This window comes from Tursiops truncatus, chromosome X, assembly GCF_011762595.2.
Source record: "Tursiops truncatus isolate mTurTru1 chromosome X, mTurTru1.mat.Y, whole genome shotgun sequence".
In the NCBI taxonomy this organism is placed as follows: Eukaryota; Metazoa; Chordata; class Mammalia; order Artiodactyla; family Delphinidae; genus Tursiops; species Tursiops truncatus.
Window position 1 is genome coordinate 621,386 of NC_047055.1, and position 21,058 is coordinate 642,443.

A 21,058-nucleotide genomic window follows, 5' to 3' on the forward strand; every position below is an offset into this window, starting at 1 on the left:
CCTGTGTAATTTTGTATAGATGTCAAATATTCTTAATTCACTGAGTGCTGTATGTTTATGTATTACTTTAAAGAACGTTGAAGTTGGTTTAGAAAGGCACACACATTACTTTGATATCACTTCTGTCCTTTCAGAGCATGTTTTCTCAAGTAGCTTTGTTGGTATTTAATTCACATATCATTCCGTTCACCCATTTAGTCTACAAGTTGGTAGTTTTTAGTGTATTCAGAGTTGTATGACCAGCACCAAGATCAATTTACAACATTTTCACCACCTTAAAAAGAAACCCCACACTCATTAGCCATCACTCTTCATTTCCACCTAAACCTCCCATCCCTAGTCAATCACTATTCTACTTTATGTCTCTGAAGATTTTCCTATTCTGAACATTTCATATAAAAGGACTCAGTCAATATGTGGACTTTGGGGACTGGGCTCCTTCACTTAGCATAATATATGACAGCTTCATTCATGTTGTAGCATGAATCAGTACTTCATTTCTTATTATGGCCAAATAATATTCCATTGTGTGGATATACTACAGTTTATTTGTTCATTCATGAACACGTGGGCTGTTTCCCTTTTTGAACTATTGTGAATACTGCTTCACATGCAAGTATTTCTTTCAATACCTGTTTTCACTTCTTTTAGGTACATACCTAAGCGTGGAATTGCATGTTCATATGGAAATTCTGTGTTGAACTTTGTAAGGAACTACTAAACTATTTTCCATAGTGGCTGAACCATTTTACAACCCCACCAGCAGTGTATGAGGGTACCAATTTCTACACATCCTTGCCAATATTTGTTTTCCATTTGTTTGATTATAGCCATCTGAGTGGGTTGGAAGTGGTATCTCTTTGTGGTTTTCATTTACATTTCCCTGATGACTAATGACTTAGAAGAATTTTTTCATGTGCTTATTGGCAATTTGTGTATCTCCTTTGGAGAAATGTCTATTCTGATCCTTTGCTAATTTTTTGATTGAGTTTATCTTTTTCTTCAGCTTTACTGAGATATGATTAACAAATAAAAATTGTATATATTTAGGTTGTACAACAAGATGTTTTCTTTTTTTTAAAGACACGTTTTTATTTATTATTATTTTAAAATTTTATTTATTTTTGGCTGCGTTGGGTCTTCATTGCTGCACGTGGGCTTTCTCTAGTTGTGGCGAGTGGGGGCTACTCTTCATTGCAGTGTGCTGGCTTCTCATTGCGGTGGTTTCTCTTGTTGCGGAGCACAGGCTCTAGGCACGTGGGCTTCAGTAGTTGCAGCATGCGGACTCAGTAGTTGCAGCAAGCGGGCTCTAGGGCACTCAGGCTTCAGTAGTTGTGGCACACGGGCTTAGTTGCTCCACGGCATGTGGGATCTTCCCGGACCAGTGCTCGAGCCCGTGTCCCCTGCATTAGCAGGTGCATTCTTAACCACTGCGCCACCAGAGAAGTCCCAACATGATGTTTTCTTTTAAGGTGTACAAGATGAGGATTTAATATATGTATACATTGTGAAATGATCACCACAGTCAACACATCCATCACCTCCATACTTAAAATATTTTCTGTGGTTAGAACACTTGAGATCTATTATTTTAGCAAATTTCAAGTGTACAGTATTATTAATTGTGTTCACAATGCTGTATATTAGATCACTAGAACTCATTCATCTTTTTTTTAAATGAATTCATCTTATAACTGAAAATTTGTACCCTTTGACCAACTTCTCCCCATTTCCCCCACCCCCCAGCCCCCGGCAAACATCATTCTACTTTCTGGTTAAATAAGTTCAACATTTTCAGATTTCACATATAAGTGAGATCATACATTATTTGTCCTTCTGTGCTTGGCTTATTTCACTTAGTTAGCATAATATCCTTGAGGTATATCCATGTTGTCACAAATGGCAGAATTTCCTTCTTTTTAATGGCTGCATTTTATATATATATAAAATATATTTTATATATATATATGTACACACACATTTTCTTTATTCATCTGTCAATGGAATTTAGATTGTTTCCATATCTTGACTGTTGTGAATATTGCTGCAATAAAAATGGGAATGCATATATCTTTGAGATCCTGACTTCATTTCTACGGGTATATACCCAAAAGTTGGATTGCTGGATCATATGGTAGTTCTATTTTTAATTTTTTGAAGAAACTTCATACTTTTTTACATAATGGCTGTACCAGTTTATATTCCCATCAACACTGCACGAGGGTGCCCTTTTGTCCACATCCTTGCTGACACTTGTTATTTGTTGTCTTTTTGATAATAGCCATCCTGACAGGTGTGAGGTGATAATCTTATTGTGGTTTTGATTTGCATTTCCTTGATGATTTGCAATGTTGAGCATCTCTTTATGTGCCTGTAGGTCATATGTATATCTTCTTTGGAAAAATGTTTATTCAGGTCTCAGGCCTATTCTTAAATTAGGTTGTTTGTGGGTTTTTTTGCTATTGTTGTATAAGTTCCTTATATATTTGGGGTACTAAACTCTTAGCAGATATATGGTATACAAATACCTTCTCACATTCTGTGGGTTGACTTTTCATTTTGGTGATGATTTCCATTGCAGTATAGCTTTTTAGTTTGATGTAGTCCCACTTGTTTATTTTTGCTATTGTTGCTTTTGCTTTTGGTGTCAAGTCTAAAAAGTCATTGCCCAGATGGATGTCAAGGAGCATCCACCTAGGTTTAATTCTAGGAGTTTTATGCTTTCAGGTTTTACATTTAAGTATTTAATTCATTTGAGTTAATTTTTGTGTATGGTGTAAGACAGTGGTCCAGTATCATTCATTTGCATGTAGATATCTAGTTTTCTCAACACCACCTGTGGAAAAGACTATCCTTTCCCCATTGTGCATTCTTGGCTCCCTTGTCAAATATTAGTTGACTGTGTATGTGTGGGTTTATTCCTGTACTCTATTCTACTCCATTGGTCTGTGTGTCTGTTTTTATGCCAGTGCCATAGTGTTTTGATTACTGTGGAATTGTAATATCATTTGAAATCAGGAAGCCCCCAGCTTTGTTCTTGCTCAGGATTACTTTGGCCATTTGGGGTCTTTTGTGGTTCCACATGATTTTTAGGATTGTTTTCTTCTATTTCTGTGGAAAATGCCATTGCAATTTTGATGGGGATTGAATTAAATCTGTACATCACTTTAGGTATTATGATCATTTTAACAACATTCATTCTTCCAATCCATGAACACAGGGTATGATATAATTCTTTTTTTTTTGGCCGCAAAACTTGGCTTGCAGGATCTTAGTTCCCCCATCAGGGATTGAACCCGGGCCCTCAGCAGTGAAAGTGCAGAGTCCTGTCCACAGGACCGCCAGGGAATTCCTCATGGATACAGGATATGTTTCAAATTATTTGTGTCTTCTTAAAATTCTTTCATCAATATCTTATAGTTTTCAGTGTACAAGATCTTTCATCTCCTTGGCTAAATTTACTCCTAAGTATTTTTTTGATGCTATAGTATATGTGAATGTCTTCTTAATTTCTTTTTCAGATAGTCCATTAGTATATAGAAATACAGCTGAGAGAGGTTCAAGATGGCGGAGTAGAAGGACATGTTCTCACTCCCTCTTTTTTTTTTAGGGTGATTTATATGTTTGTTTGTTGTTTTTTAACATCTTTATTAGAGTATAATTGCGGTACAATGGTATGTTAGTTTCTGCTTTATAACAAAGTGAATCAGTTATACATATACATATGTTCCCATATCTCTTCCCTCTTGCATCTCCCTCCCTCCCACCCTCCCTATCCCACCCCTCTAGGTGGTCACAAAACACCGAGCTGTTCTCCCTGTGCTATATGGCTGCTTCCCACTAGCTAGCTGTTTTATGTTTGGTATTGTATACATGTCCATGCCACTCTCTCACTTTGTCACAGCTTACCCTTCCCCCTCCCCATATTCTCAAGTCCATTCACTAGTAGATCTATGTCTTTATTCCCGTCTTACCCCTAGGTTCTTCATGACTTTTTTTTCCCCTTAGATTCCATATATATGTGTTAGCATATGGTATTTGTTTTTCTCTTTCTGACTTACTTCACGCTGTATGACAGACTCTAGGTACATCTGCCTCACTACAAATAACTCAATTTTGTTTCTTTTTATGGCTGAGTAATATTCCATTGTATCTATGTGCCACATCTTCTTTATCCATTCATCGGATGATGGACACTTAGGTTGCTTCCATGTCCTAGCTATTGTAAATAGAGCTGCAATGAACATTGTGGTACATGACTCTTTTTGAATTATGGTTTTCTCAGGGTATATGCCCAGTAGTGGGATTGCTGGGTCATATGGTAGTTCTATTTTTAGTTTTATAAGGAACCTCCATACTGTTCTCCATAGTGGCTGTACCAATTCACATTCCCACCAGCAGTGCAAGAGGGTTCCCTTTTCTCCACACCCTCTCCAGCATTTATTGTTTCTAGATTTTTTGATGATGGCCACTCTGACCAGTGTGAGATGATATCGCATTGTAGTTTTGATTTGCATTTCTCTAATGATTAATGATGTTGAGCATTCTTTCATGTGTTTGTTGGCAATCTGTATATCTTCTTTGAAGAAATGTCTATTTAGGTCTTCTGCCCATTTTTGGATTGGGTTGTTTGTTTTTTTGTTATTAAGCTGCATGAGCTGCTTATAAATTTTGGAGATTAATCCTTTGTCAGTTGCTTCATTTGCAAATATTTTCTCCCATTCTGAGGGTTGTCTTTTGGTCTTGTTCATGGTTTCCTTTGCTGTGCGAAATCTTTGAAGTTTCATTAGGTCCCATTTGTTTATTTTTGTTTTTATTTCCATTTCTCTAGGAGGTGGGTCAAAAAGGATCTTGCTGTGATTTATGTCATAGAGTGTTCTGCCTAGGTTTTCCTCTAAGAGTTTGATAGTGTCTGGCCTTACATTTAGGTCTTTAATCCATTTTGAGTTTATCTTTGTGTATGGTGTTAGGGAGTGTTCTAATTTCATTCTCTTACATGTAGCTGTCCAGTTTTCCCAGCACCACTTATTGAAGAGGCTGTCTTTTCTCCACTGTATATTCTTGCCTCCTTTATCAAAGATAAGGTGACCATATGTGCGTGGGTTTATCTCTGGGCTTTCTATCCTGTTCTGTTGATCTATATTTCTGTTTTTGTGCCAGTACCATACTGTCTTGATGACTGTAGCTTTGTAGTATAGTGTGAAGTTAGGGAGCCTGATTCCTCCAGCTCTGTTTTTCTTTCTCAAGATTGCTTTGGCTATTCGGGGTCTTTTGTGTTTCAATACAAATTGTGAAATTTTTTGTTCTAGTTCTGTGAAAAATGCCAGTGGTAGTTTGATAGGGATTGCATTGAATCTGTAGATTGCTTTGGGTAGTAGAATCATTTTCACAATGTTGATTCTTCCAATCGAAGAACATGGTATTTCTCTCCATCTATTTGTATCATCTTTAATGTCTTTCATCAGTGTCTTATAATTTTCTGCATACAGGTCTTTTGTCTCCTTAGGTAGGCTTCTTCCTAGATATTTTTTTGTTGTTGTTGCAATGGTAAATGGGAGTGTTATCTTAATTTCACTTCCAGATTTTTCATCATTAGTGTATAGGAATGCCAGAGATTTCTGTGCATTAATTTTGTATCCTGCTACTCTACCAAATTCATTGATTCACTCTAGTAGTTTTCTGGTAGCATCTTTAGGATTCTCTATGTATAGTATCATGTCATCTGCAAACAGTGACAGCTTTACTTCTTTTCCGATTTGGATTCCTTTTATTTCTTTTTCTTCTCTGATTGCTGTGGCTAAGACTTCCAAAACTATGTTGAATAATAGTGGTGAGAGTGGGCAACCTTGTCTTGTTTCTGATCTTAGTGGAAATGCTTTCAGTTTTTCACCATTGAGGATGATGTTGGCTGTGGGTTTGTCATATATGGTCTTTATTATGTTGAGGAAAGTTCCCTCCATGCCTACTTTCTGCAGGGTTTTTATCATAAATGGGTGTTGAATTTTGTCAAAAGCTTTTTCTGCATTTATTGAGATGATCATACGGTTTTTCTCCTTCAATTTGTTAATATGGTGCATCACGTTGATTGATTTGCGTATATTGAAGAATCCTTGCATTCCTGGAATAAACCCCACTTGATCATGGTGTATGATCCTTTTAATGTGCTGTTGGATTCTGTTTGCTAGTATTTTGTTGAGGATTTTTGCATCTATGTTCATCAGTGATATTGGCCTGTAGTTTTCTTTCTTTGTCTCACTCCCTCTTTTGAGAACACCAGAATCACAACTAACTGCTGAACTGTCATCAACAGGAAGACACCAAGCTCACCCAGAAAGATACTCCACATGCAAAGATAAAGGAGAAGCCACAATGAGATGGTAGGAGGGGCGCTATCATAATAAAATCAAATCACATAACTGCTAAGTGGGTGACTCACAAACTGGAGAACACTTATACCACAGACGTCCACCCACTGGAGTGGAGGTTCTGAGCCTCATGTCAGGCATCCCAACCTGGGGGTCTGGCAATGGGAGGAGGAATTCCTAGATAATCAGACATTGAAGGCTAGCGGGATTTGATTGCAGGACTTTGGCAGTACTGGGGGAAACAGAGATCCACTCCTGGAGGGCACACACAAAGTAGTGTGTGCATTGGGACACAGGGGAAGGAGCAGTGATCCCATAGGAGACTGATCAGACCTACCTGCTAGTGTTGGAGGGTCTCCTGCAGAGGCAGGGGGCAGCTGTCGCTCGCCAAGGGATAAGGACACTGGCAGCAGAAGTTCTGGGAGGTACTCCTTGGCATGAGCCCTCCCAGCGTCCGCCATTAGCCCCACCAAAGAGCCCAGGTAGGCTCCAGGCTTGGATCGCCTCAGGCCAAACAACCAACAGGGAGGGAACACAGCCCCACCCATCAGCAGAGAAGCAGATGAAGGTTTTACTGAGCTCTGCCCACCAGAGCAACAGCCGGCTCTACCCACCACAAGTCCCTCCCATCAGGAAACTTCCACAAGCCTCTTAGATAGCCTCATCCACCACAGGGCACACAGCAGAAGCAAGAAGAACTATAATCCTGCAGCCTGGGGAACAAAAACCACATTCACAGAAAAAGAGACAAGATGAAATGGCAGAGGACTATGTACCAGGTGAAGGAACAAGATAAAACCACAGAAAAACAACTGAATGAAATGGAGATAGGCAATCTTCCAGTAAAAGAATTCAGAATAATGATAGTGAAGGTGATCCAGGACCTCGGAAAGAGAATGGAGGCAAACATCGAGAAGATGAAAGAAATGTTTAACAAAGATCTAGAAGAATTAAAGAACAAACAAACAGAGATGAACAATACAATAACTGAAAGGAAAACTACACTAGAAGGAATCAATAGCAGAATAACTGAGGCAGAAGAACGGATAAGTGACCTGGAAGACAGAATGCTGGAATTCACTGCTGTGGAACAGAATAAAGAAAAAAGAATGAAAAGAAATGTATACAGCCTAAGAGACGTCTGGGACAACATTAAACGCAACAACATTCACATTATAGGGGTCCCAGAAGGAGAATAGAGAGAGAAAGAACCCGAGAAAATATTTGAAGAGATTATAGTTGAAAACTTCCCTAACATGGGAAAGGAAATACCCACACAAGTCCAGGAAGCGCAGAGAGTCCATACAGGATAAGCCCAAGGAGAAACACGCCAAGACACATAGTAATCAAATTGGCAAAAATTAAAGACAAAGAAAAATTAGTGAAAGCAGCAAGGGAAAAGTGACAACTAACATACAAGGGAACTCCCATAAGGTTAACAGCTGATTTCTCAGCAGAAACTCTACAAGCCAGAAGGAAGTGGCATGATATACTTAAAGTGATGAAAGGGAAGAACCTACAACCAAGATTACTCTACACAGCAAGGATCTCATTCAGATTTGATGGAGAAATCAAAAGCTTTACAAACAAGCAAAAGCTAAGAGAATTCAGCACCACCAAACCAGCTCTACAACAAATGCTAAAGGAACTTCTCTAAGTGGGAAACAAAAGAGAAGAAAAGGACCTACAAAAACAAACCCATAACATTAAGAAAATGGTAATAGGAACTTACATATCGATAATTACCTTAAACATGAATGGATTAAAATCTCCAACCAAAAGACACAGGCTTGCTGAATGGATATAAAAACAAGGCCCATATATATGCTGTCTACAAGAAACCCACTTCAGACCTAGGGACACATACAGACTGAAAGTGAGGGGATGGAAAAAGATATTCCATGCAAATGGAAATCAAAAGAAAGCTGGAGTAGCTGTACACATATCAGATAAAATAGACTTTAAAATAAAGAATGTTACAAGAGACAAGGAAGGACACTACGTAATAATCAAGGGATCAATCCAAGAGGAAGCTATAACAATTATAAATATATATGCACCCAACATAGGAGCACCTCAGTACATAAGGCAACTGCTAACAGCTATAGAAGAGGAAATCGACAGTAACACAATAATAGTGGGGGACTTTAACACCTCACTTACACCAATGGACAGAGCATTCAAACAGAAAATTAATAAGGAAACAGAAGCTTTAAATGACATGATAGACCAGATAGATTTGATTGATATTTATAGGACATTCCATTCCAAAACAGCAGATTACACTTTCTTCTCAAGTGCTCATGGACCATTCTCCAGGATAGATCACATCTTGCGTCACAAATCAAGCCTCAGTAAATTTAAGAAAGTTGAAATCATATCAAGCATCTTTTCTGACCACAATGCTATGAGATTAGAAATCAGTTAAAGGGGAAAAACGTAAAAAACCCAAGCACATGGAGGCTAAACAATACGTTACTAAACAACGAAGAGACCACTGAAGAAATCAAAGAAGAAATCAAAAAATACCTAGAGACAAATGACAATGAAAACACAATGATCCAAAACCTATGGGATGCAGCAAAAGCAGTTCTAAGAGGGAAGTTTATAGCTCTACAAGCCTACCTCAAGAAACAAGAAAAATCTCAAATAAACAATCTAACATTACACCTAAAAGAACTAAAGAAAGAAGAATAAACAAAACCCAAAGTTAGCAGAAGGAAAGAAATCATGAAGATCAGAGCAGAAATAAATGAAATAGAAACAAAGAAAACAGTAGCAAAGATCAATAAAACTAAAAGCTGGTTCTTTGAGGAGATAAGCAAAATTGATAAACCATTAGCCAGACTCATTAAGAAAAAGAGGGAGAGGACTCAAATCAATAAAATTAGAAATGAAAAAAGGACAAGTTACAACGGACACCGCAGAAATACAAAGCATCCTAAGAGACTACTACAAGCAACTCTATGCCAATAAAATGGACAACCTGGAAGAAATGGACAAATTCTTAGAAGGGTAAAACCTTCCAAGACTGAACCAGGAAGAAATAGAAAATATGAACAGACTAATCACAAGTAATGAAATTGAAACTGTGATTAAAAATCTTCCAACAAACAAAAGTCCAGGACCAGATGGCTTCACAGGTGAATTCTATCAAACATTTAGAGAAGATCTAATACCCATCCTTCTCAAACTCTTCCAAAAATTGCAGAGGAAGGAAAACTCCCAAACTCATTCTATGAGGCCACCATCACCCTGATACCAAAACCAGACAAAGATACTACAAAAAAAGAAAATTACAGTCCAATATAACTGGTGAATGTAGATGCAAAAATCCTCAACAAATACAAGCAAACAGAATCCAACAACACATCAAAAGGATCATACACCATGATCAAGTGGGATTTATCCCAGGGATGCAAGGATTCTTCAATATAGGCAAATCAATCAATGTGATACACCATATTAACAAATTTTAGAATAAAAACCATATGATCATCTCAATAGATGCAGAAAAAGCTTTTGACAAAATTCAACACCCATTTATGATAAAAACTCTCCAGAAAGTGGGCACAGAGGGAACCTACTTCAACATAATAAAGGCCATATACGACAAACCCACAGCAAACATCATTCTCAATGGTGAAAAACTGAAAGCATTTCCTCTAAGATCAGGAACAAGACAAGGATGTCCACTCTCACCACTATTATTGAACATAGTTTTGGAAGTCCTAGCCACGGCAATCAGGGAAGGAAAAGAAAGGAATACAAATCGGAAAAGAAGAAGTAAAAGTATCAGTGTTTGAAGCTGACATGATACTATACATAGCGAATCCTAAAGATGCCACCAGAAAACTACTAGAGCTAATCAATGAATTTGGTAAAGTAGCAGGATACAAAATCAATGCAAAGAAATCTCTTGCATTCCTATATACTAATGATGAAAAATCTGAAAGAGAAATTAAGGAAACACTCCCATTTACCATTACAACAAAAAGAATAAAATACCCAGGAATAAACACACCTAGGGAGATAAAAGACCTGTATGCAGAAAACTATAAGACACTGATGAAAGAAATTAAAGATGATACCAACAGATGGAGAGATATACCATGTTCTTGGATTGGAAGAATCAGTATTGTGAAAGTGACTGTACTACTCAAAGCAATCTACAGATTCATGCAATCTCTATCAAATTACCAATGTCATTTTTTACAGAGCTAGAACAAAAAATCTTAAAATATGTATGGAAGCACAAAAGACCCCGAATTGCCAAAGCAGTCTTAAGGGAAGAAAAACAGAGCTGGAGGAATCAGACTCCCTGACTTCAGACTATACTACAAAGCTACAGTAATTGAGACAGTATGGTACTGGCACAAACACAGAAATATAGATCAATGGAACAGGATAGAAAGCCCAGAGATAAACCCACGCACCTATGGTCCACTAATCTAGGATAAAGGAGGCAAGGATATACAATGGAGAAAAGACAGTCTTTTCAATAAGTGGTGCTGGGAAAACTGGACAGCTACATGTAAAGAAATGAAATTAGAACACTCCTTAACACCATAGACAAAAATAAACTCAGAATGGATTAGAGACCTAAATGTAAGACCAGGCACTATAAATCTCTTAGAGGAAAACATAGGAAGAACACTGACATAAATCACAGCAAGATTTTTTTTTTTTTTTTTGTAGTACGCAGGCCTCTCACTGTTGTGGCCTCTCCTGTTGCGGAGCACAGGCTCCAGATGCGCAGGCTCAGCGGCCATGGCTCATGGGCCCAGCCGCTCTGCGGCATGCGGGATCTTCCCGGACCGGGGCACGAACCTGTATCCCCTGCATCGGCAGGCAGACTCTCAACCACTGCGCCATCAGGGAAGCCCAGCAAGATATTTTTTGATCCACCTCCTAGAGTAACAGAAATAAAAACAAAAACAAACAAATTGGACCTAATGAAATTTAAAAGCTTTGCAGAGCAAAGGAAACCATAAACAAGACGAAAAGACAACCCTCAGAATGGGTGAAAATATTTGTAAATGAAGCAACTGACAAAGGATTAATCTCCAAAATATATAAACAGCTCATGCAGCTCAATATTAAAAAAACAAACAGCCCAATCCAAAAATGGGCAGACGACCTAAATAGACATTTCTCCAAAGAAGACATACAGATGGCCAGGAAGCACATGAAAAGCTGCTCAGCATCACTAATTATTAGAGAAATGCAAATCAAAACTACAATGAGGCATCACCTCACACCAGTTAGAATGGGCATCATCAGAAAATCTACAAACAACAAATGCTGGAGAGGGTGTGGAGAAAAGGGAACCCTCTTGCACAGTTGGTGGGAATGTGAATTGGTACAGCCACTATGGAGAACAGTATGGAGCTTCCTTAAAAAACTAAAAATAGAACTACCATATGACCCAGCAATCCCACTACTGGGCATATACCCAGGGAAAACCATAATTCAAAAAGACACATGCACCCCAGTGTTCATTGCAGCACTGTTTACAATAGCCAGGTCATGGAAGCAACCTAAATGCCCATCGACAGACGAATGGATAAAGAAGATGTGGTACATATATACAATGGAGTATTACTTGGCCATAAAAAGGAACGAAAATGGGTCATTTGTAGAGACGTGGATGGATCTAGAGACTGTCATACAGAGTGAAGGAAGTCAGAAAGAGAAAAACAAATATCGTATATTAACGCATATATGTGGAACCTAGAAAAATGGTACAGATGAACTGGTTTGCAGGGCAGAAATCCAGACACAGATGTAGAGAACAAACGTATGGAAACCAAGGGGGGAAAGCCGCGGGGGGTGGGGGTGGGGATGGTGGTGTGATGAATTAGGCGATTGGGATTGACATGTATACACTGATGTGTATAAAATTGATGACTAGTAAGAACCTGCTGTAAAAAAAAATAAAATTCAAAAAAAAATTTTTTAAAACTTCAAAAAGTAGGCTTCCCTGGTGGCGCAGTGGTTGAGAGTCCGCCTGCCGATGCAGGGGACACGGGTTCATGCCCTGGTCCGGAAAGAGCCCACATGCCACGGAGTGGCTGGGCCCGTGAGCCATGGCCACTGAGCCTGCGCGTCCGGAGCCTGTGCTCTGCAATGGGAGAGGCCACAACAGTGAGAGGCCCGTGTACTGCCAAAAAAGAAAATAAAAATAAAAACTAAATAAAAATTCAAAAAGTAATAGAAAGAAAAAAAAGAAGACAGCAACCAAACCAAAAAATAAATTACCAATGATAACAAGCACTAAACACTATACTTAAAAAACAAAACAAAACAAATGGACAGGCAGAAACCTAGGACAAATGGTAAAAGCTAAGCTAAAAGCAAAGCTATACAGACAAAATCACACACAGAAGCATACACATACACACTCACAAAAAGTGAAAAAGGGGAAAAAATTGTATCGTTGTTCCCAAAGTCCACCGCCTCAATTTTGGGATGATTCGTTGTCTATTCAGGTATTCCACAGATGCAGGTACGTCAAGTTGATTGTGGAGCTTTAATCCGCTGCTCCTGAGGCTGCTGGGAGAGATTCCCCTTTCTCTTCTTTGTTCGCACAGCTCCCGGGGCTCAGCTTTGGATTTGGCCCCGCCTCTGCGTGTAGGTCGCATGAGGGCATCTGTTCTTCGCTCAGACAGGACGGGGTTAAAGGAGCCGCTGATTCGGGGGCTCTGGCTCACTCAGGCCAGGGGGAGGGAGGGGTACAGATGCGGGGCGAGCCTGCGGCGGCAGAGGCCGGCGTGACGTTGCACCAGGCTGAGGCGCGCCGTGCGTTCTCCCGGGGAAGTCGTCCCTGGATCCCGGGACCCTGGCAGTGGCGGGCTGCACATGCTCCCAGGACGGGAGGTGTGGAGAGTGACCTGTGCTCGCACACAGGCTTCTTGGTGGCGGCAGCAGCAGCCTTAGCGTCTCGTGCTCGTCTCTGGGGTCTGTGCTGATCGCCGTGGTTCACGCCCATCTTGGGCTCATTTAGGCGGTGTTCTGAATCCCCTCTCCTCCCACACCCCGAAACAATGGCCTCTTCGGCAGTTCCAGACTTTTTCCCGGACTGCCTCCCGGCCAGCTGTGGCACACGATCCCCTTCAGGTTGTGTTCACGCAGCCAACCCCAGTCCTCTCCCTGGGATCCGACCTCCAAAGCCCGAGCCTCAGCTCCCAGCCCCGCCCCACCCCGGCAGGTGAGCAGACGAGCCTCTCAGGCTGGTGAGTGCTGGTCGGCCCTGATCCTCTGTGCGGGAATCTCTTTACTTTGCCCTCCGCACCCCTGTGGCTGTGCTCTCCTCCGTGGCTCCGAAGTTCCTCCCCCTCCGCCACCCACAGTCTCTGCCCGCGAAGGGGCTTCCTAGTGTGTGGAAACTTTTCCTCCTTCACAGCTCCCTCCCAGAGGTGCAGGTCCCGTCCCTATTCTTTTGTCTCTGTTTTTCCTTTTCTCTTTTGCCTTACCCAGGTACGTGGGGAGATTCTTGCCTTTTGGGAGGTCTGAGTTCTTCTGCCAGCATTTAGTAGATGTTCTGTAGGGTTTGTTCCACATTTAGCTGTATTTCTGACGTATTTGTGGGGAGGAAGGTGATCTCCACGTCTTACTCTTCTGCCATCTTGAAGCTCCTCCCCTTTTCATGTTTATAAGTAATTTCTCTGACACTGACAAACCTAGCTTCCACTTTCCTCAATACATTTACTTATTTGCTCCATCAGCTGACTTACTTGTTTAATGTACCTGATTGCTGGCTGCGCAACAGTTTCCACTAGATATCCCCCACCAAGGCACTCATGCAGTAATCCCAGCCCTGCTTCCTCAGCCACCAGGTACTTTGACACTTCCATGTACCTGCCTCCTCTCCCCACATCCTATTTTACAGATTACAACTCGAATTATCAGGTTAGAAAAAGAATTTCAAATTGCCATAACTCTGTCAATGTAAATAGCTTAGAAGGGACATGTGCAGAAGGTTTGTCTGTAAAAATATTCAAATCATTTTATTCCCCCTCAGATTTTATCACTCTTTTCTTATTACACAAAATACGTACCATACCTCCTAGTTCCTTATTTAATACTTACAACTTTTTATTTTGCAATGATTATAGATTAACAGGAAGTTGCAAAAATAGTACAGGGAGTCCCATGTGCCCTTCACCCAGTTTCCTCCAGTGGTAAGCTCTTACACATAACTATTGTACATCTTCAAAACCAACATATTGACAATGGTAGAATACTGCTAACTAGACTATAGACCTTATTTGGTTTCACCAAATTTTACATGCATTCATTTGTGGGTGTGTGTAGGCCTATGTAGTTTTAGCACAGATATAGATTCATGTAATAAACACCACAATCAAGACACAGAACTGTTCCATCAGCACAAAGGAATTCATTGTGTTATCCCTTTATAGTCACCCACATCCCATACCCCCTCCAGTCCCTATCCCTGTCAACCATGAATCTGTTCTTCACTTCTATAATTTTGTCATTTCAAGAATTCATACAAATGCAGTCATACAGTATGTGAGCTTTTAAGACTGGCTGTTTTTCATTCATCATTATACCCTTGAGGTCCATCCAAGTCGTGTGTATCAACAGTCTGTTCCTTTTCATTGCAGAGTAGTATTGCATGGTGTGGTTTAACCACACACGCAACTGCAGGTCATCTGGGTTGTTTCCAGTTTGGGGCTATTACAAATGATACTGCCAAGAATGTCTGTATAGAAGTTTCTGTGCCAAAATAGGTTTCATTTCTTTGGGATAAATGTCCAGGACAACAATTGCTGGGTAATAAAGTACATGTATGTTTAACTCTATTAGAAATTTTTAAACTCTGTTTTTCAGAGTGGCTTGCATTTTACATTCTGTTCAGCAATGTATGAGAGATCCAGTTTGTATGCTCAACAGCATCTGGTATTTTCACTGTTTTTTCTTTAGCCATTCTGATAAGTATGTAGTTATAATTCACTGTGGTTTTAATTTGCATTCCCTGATGACTAATGAAGTTCAATATCTTTTCCTGTGCTTGCTTGCCTTCGATACACCCTCTTTAGTGCTATGTCTATTCATGTCTTCTGCTCATTTTCTAATTGGATTGTTTGTTTTTTACTCTTGACTTTATTCTAGATAAATGGTTTGCAAGTAATTTCTCTCAATAACTTCCTCCTCTTAAATTTTTGACAGAGCAAAAGTTTTTCATTTTGATGAAGTCCAATATACAGTATCAACTTTTTCCTTTCACGATTGTGCTTCTGGGATGAAGGCCAAGAAGAACCTGTTGCCTAGCCCATGATCCTAAAGATCTTTCTATGATTTTTTTTCCTGAAAGTTTTACATCTTACATCTAACTTCATGATACATTTTCGATTAATTTTTGTATAATGTATGCAGTTTAGGTCAAAATTCATTTTCTTTGCCAACTGCACCAGCATCATTTGTTGAAAAGACTATCCTTCCTCCACTGAATTGCTTTTGTACCTTTGTCAAAATCAGTTGCGCATATACCACACTGTCTTGATTACTGTAGGTTTATAGTAAGTCTTGAAGTCAGGTAATGTGAGTCTTCCAAATTTTTCTTCTTCAAAATTGATTTGGCTTAATTAATTTTACACCTGGATATTTTCATCCTTCCTACAGGGAAAGAAAAGAATAGAGAAGAACTGTGGCTGTGGGAAATTAGGGAAAATACAACATTTACACTACATATGCCCTAGGGGAGTTCATGAACATTTCTGGGTTCCACTCCCAGAGTTGAAGTTTGGCCTCCAAATGATTATGGTGCATGTAGTTCTGGACTGTACTTTGAAATTTGAAAAACAATAATTTAGGGAGAAACAAGAAGAAAAAACAAAAACAAAACCAACCCTTTGTCACTGTTGTTGGGATTGGGGCTTTCTTTGTTTTCTTTCTTTCTAACTCCTCCAATTCCCACTTTAATTTCTGGTCTGCAGTAGGCTTAGCTCTTTTCTGAAGACACACTTAGCATTTGTGGTTACACATGGTAAGAAGCTTGCAACAGAACTTTTTAAAGCATTATTTTTGTTACATCCTAAGTCCTGAATGTTTCTGGAAAAACACATTTATATTATACTGGAAATTCTTAGGGAACTAGGATCTGCTCAGTAGGAATTTGCTTCAGAGCCAAATATGCTAGAACTCATGTTTTTGGTTACAAAGAGCACCCACATAGATTCAACCTTTGCTAGGTATCTCAGAATACCTATTTTAGAGATCAAGAAGGAAGACATAAGACATATGCCTCTCAATGGGGGTAAAGAATAGAGGTGGGGTGCTGATGAGTCACCTTCACTTCATCCCACTAACCCTTGTGTACTTATTTGTCCAACATCAGCATCATAACTACAAAACTGAACATGAAATACTTATCCCTTTAGCTTATTCTGGAGAAAAAATAAACACTTGAAATATGCTCCCCAATGTAATGTAATGTGCAATGTAACTTGCACAGCCTTTAAAAAAACTTATATTCTACTTAAATCACCCTGCATACGCTCTTTGTAGGCCGGTTCCAGGTAGGAGGGTTCATTAGGCCCTAATGAAACTTTTAGGAAGACATCTTATGTTTGTTTATCGTATGCATAAAACGCACCCATGGGGATATAAAAGGATCTGCTCCATCATCTGCCTACACATCTCCTGTATATGAATTTTCAGACCATGTTTAATACACAAATTGGAAAACAAAAGTTTTTTACCCCATTTTGTCTCCTGCTTTATTCTAAAGAAGAAAGTTCTTGCATAAGCTCTTCCTTTTCTTGTTGCAACTCCTGCAAATGCTGTTGGTTTTGCTCCAGTCTGTCCTCCAGCCACTGCAGTAGAGGCCCGCTGACTGCCGACATCTGACTGCACAGGTTCTTGGTAAACACTTCAATAGGAAAAACAGAGATAACAATCCACCACCAGTAGCGCCCAACAATGATTACAGAAAGAGGGGGAAGGAGGAGAACACAGAAAAAGTGCAGAAGTAGAACTGGCAGACAACTTTGTATGGGCAGCCAGGGGAAAGGCAGGAGAGCTGAGCAAAGAGGATACCTATTCGGAGGCCATCCTGAACATCCCTGGATCCATAAGCCAGACGGAAGCCTTGCTATGCAGAGAGCAGAAAGATATCCAGCTTTTTACTTCCATAGCAAAAGGGTAAGAGCTACAGAAGAGTCTCTTTCCCCAGCTCTCAGACCTTCTCACTGTGAATGAACATAGCTTCCCAGTGAGCTAGAACTCTGTCTTCTGCAACTTAATTTTTCACGAGTTCAGAAAGAAAATTGCTTACCAAGTGTTACATACATTGAAGAATACATTAATGCAACTCACCTGAAAGCTTCTCTTTTAAAATGAGGAAAAAGCAGAGAGATGAAGGGAGTGATCACCTTTCACGTCTTCCTAGGAATGTTCAGCTTCCCGGTAAGACGGAGATTCTGTGGCCCTCTTTTTAAAACAAATTCTGCCTAATGGAAATATCTTTTTCTCTCTTATGATACATGACTTATTAAAATGACCACTGTAGAATTGTGAAGTATACCTTCCAAGATATATGTATATGTGTGTGAACCTGTGTGCATATGTATATATACTTTTGAATAAAAATGGTTCTGATGAACCTAGGGGCAGGACAGGAATAAAGACACAGGTGTAGAGAGTGGACTTGAGGACACGGGGAGAGGGAAGGGTAAGCTGGGACGAAGAGAGAGAGTGGCATGGACATATATACACTACCAAATGTAAAACAGATAGCTAGTGGGAAGCAGCCACATAGCACAGGGAGATCAGCTCGGTGCTTTGTGACCACCTAGAGGGGTGGGATAGGGAGGGCGGGAGGGAGAAGCAAGAGGGAAGAGATATGGGGATATATGTATATATATAGCTGATTCACTTTGTTATACAGCAGAAACTAACACAACATTTGTAAAGCAGTTATACTCAGTAAAGATGTTAAAAAAATTTTTTTTTTGAAAAACAGATTTGGGGGCCCCACTTTCACATCACTGAATTACAAACTCTCTTAAGACAGGCCTTGGAATCTGTGGGGTTTTTTTTTGTTATTATCGACCTCAGAGTGCTATATATATATATAATTTTTAAATAAATTTATTTATTTATTTTTGGCTGTGTTGGGTCTTCGTTTCTGTGTGAGGGCTTTCTCTAGTTGCGGCGAGCGGGGGCCGCTCTTCATCGCGGTGTGCGGGCCTCTCACTGTCGCGGCCTCTCTTATTGTGGAGCACAGGCTCCAGACGCGCAGGCTCAGTAGTTGTGGCTCACGGGCCCAGTTGCTCCGCGGCATGTGGGATCTTCCCAGACCAGGGGTCGAACCCGTGTCTGCTACACTGGCAGGCAGATTCTCAACCACTGCGCCACCAGGGAAGCCCAATTTTTTTTAAATAAAGTTAAAAAAACTGTATGATTTTGGATGTTACTTTTACCTCACATAACAATAAGCCATAGACACCTTCCTGTGTTGATAAAGATCTACCTTTCCTTCTTAACGGCTGTACAGTATTCATCAGAATGGATGTACCAATTTAATAAGTCTTCTATTGATGGACCTTTCAGTGGCATCCAATTTTTTGCTATTATAAAGACTGCGATTAATATCCCTTTATTTTTGCACACTTTTCCTACAAATTTTTTAAGGATACATTTTTCGAAGTGGAATTGCTAGATTCAAGTTCACATATATTTAAAAATTATACCTCCAGGAACAGTATATGGGAGTGTTCACTTCCCTCACATCCTCATCTAATTCTCTGTCAATTTAATCTTTGTTGAAAGAAAAGGAGAAAACCTGATGACTTTATCTTAATCCATACTTCTTTTATATATTATTATGAACAATTTGATTTTTCTGTAGGGCTCTATAAAAGTCTTTAATTCTTAGTCAGTCTTTTGTGACTTCCTTATATTTTCCTCCTGTATTTTTTTTAACTTTTAATGAGCTTTATTGAGGTATAATTTACAGACAATAAATGACCCCACTTTAAGGGTACAGTTCAGTGAGTTTTGACAAATGCATACCCCTTTTAACCACCCTCCAGTCAAGATACAGGCCATTTCCATCAGCCCAGAGGCCCTTCTGGGTTCCCTCTGCAGCCAGTGCCCCTTCACCTTGGGCCACAGCAGCTACTGACCCATTTGCTGTCACCATAGGTTAGTTTAGCCTACTCTTAAATTCCATATAAATGGCACTATAGAGTATGTAGCACTTTGTGTGATGCCTCTTTCAGTTGGCATAATGAGATTCATCCAGGTTGTTCATGTATCAGTAGTGTGTTCTTTCCATTGCTGAGCAATACCTTGTTGTATGGATGGATCACACTTTGTTTATCCATTCACCCACTGACAGACAATTGGGTGTTCCCACTTTCTGGCTATTGTGAATAATGCTGCTACAAACATTCCTATACAAGTTTTTGTTTGAACACCTGTTTTCAACTCTTTGGGGTATATGCCTAGGAGAGGAACTGGTGGGACATTTGGTAGTTGTAATTGTCAATCTCTTTCCAAAGTGGTTGTACTGTATTTAATAGTAGAAGTTTAAATATATCTGGAATTTATTTTTTGTGTAGGGCATTAAGTAGGAATTTATTTTTTTCCCATACGGAAATAGAAGTATAAACTAAGAAACAAATGAACTGTCCCAACACTATTTAGTGAACAATCCATCCTTTTTAAAATTGATTTGAAGTGACATCTTTCTTAGATATAAATTCTTAAATATGTATACATGGGCTGTATTCAGTTCTACTGATTTATCTGTCCATGTTTGAATTATCAATATATATTTTTTAATTGCTGTGGCTTTAGAGTATGGCTACATATCATATATTACCTTATATTATTAACTCTTTGCCATGTTTTACCTCCAGATAAAAATGATGGGACAGATAAACCAAGCCAGCTCTGTCTTTTTCTCTCAAAGTACTTGCCTATAATACTTGGAAGCCTCCTTTTCTTCCTTCCTAGTGACTTTGCCAGAATGGCCTGGGAGTCAGGGTTAGTCAGAAGGTGTGGATGGGTAGGTGTGTATGTTGGGAAAAGTGATTTAGTGTGTATATTGTATTGAGCAGAAATCCTTGGCCTTGTATAGGAATTCCTTATATATTTATTTACATGAAAAGATCTCCCTCATGCGCTCCCCTTTATGTCTGTCTGTCTGTCTAGCCATCTCTTTCAACTCCCACTACAATAGGCTGGTACTGATATGCTGGAAACCGGCTCACAAGAGCCAACTGTTGAAATTTCAGGAAGTTTGCAAACTGGTTACGGCCATGTTAGTTGTTTGAAATCAGCCACAGTAGGCGTGTTACACTATGGAAACTTGCAGACAAATCGGGGCCCTCCCTGTCTCCCTGAGAACTGGTGTTAAATGTGTCCAGTCATGTATAGTATTCAGTGGTCCACAGGATTCAATAGAAAAGTTGGGAGCAGGATTAGTGAATGGCAAAGCTCTTGGGAAAGAAAACTCATGGGTAATTTGTACTCATCACTTCAGTCACTTCAACTAAATTTGCTTCTGTCACGTGAGTATTTCACTGCCTGTACTCGAGAAAAAAAATCTTACCTGAGCCATTATGGATCTTGGTTACTGAGTCCAGATGTGTAAGGCTAAAGGGATAAAATAGTTTAGGTTAGTAGCAAAGCAGCAGTTCATCTAATCCGTTTGGCAG

At 39.6% G+C, this 21,058-nt stretch overlaps 1 protein-coding gene across 1 annotated transcript in view; it reads right to left on the minus strand.

Moving 5' to 3' along the window:
- Positions 1-14,437: 14,437 nt before the first annotated feature.
- The window catches only part of BRCC3 (BRCA1/BRCA2-containing complex subunit 3), a 76,607-nt gene continuing 69,986 nt past the window's right edge, over positions 14,438-21,058 (minus strand). The window contains exons 10-12 of the mRNA XM_019937465.3: positions 20,953-20,996; positions 17,093-17,262; positions 14,438-16,007 (exon numbers count right to left, since the gene is read on the minus strand). Coding sequence (XP_019793024.1) covers positions 17,111-17,262; positions 20,953-20,996 — 196 coding nt within the window. The 3' untranslated portion in view covers positions 14,438-16,007; positions 17,093-17,110. The remainder of the gene's footprint in view (positions 16,008-17,092; positions 17,263-20,952; positions 20,997-21,058) is intronic.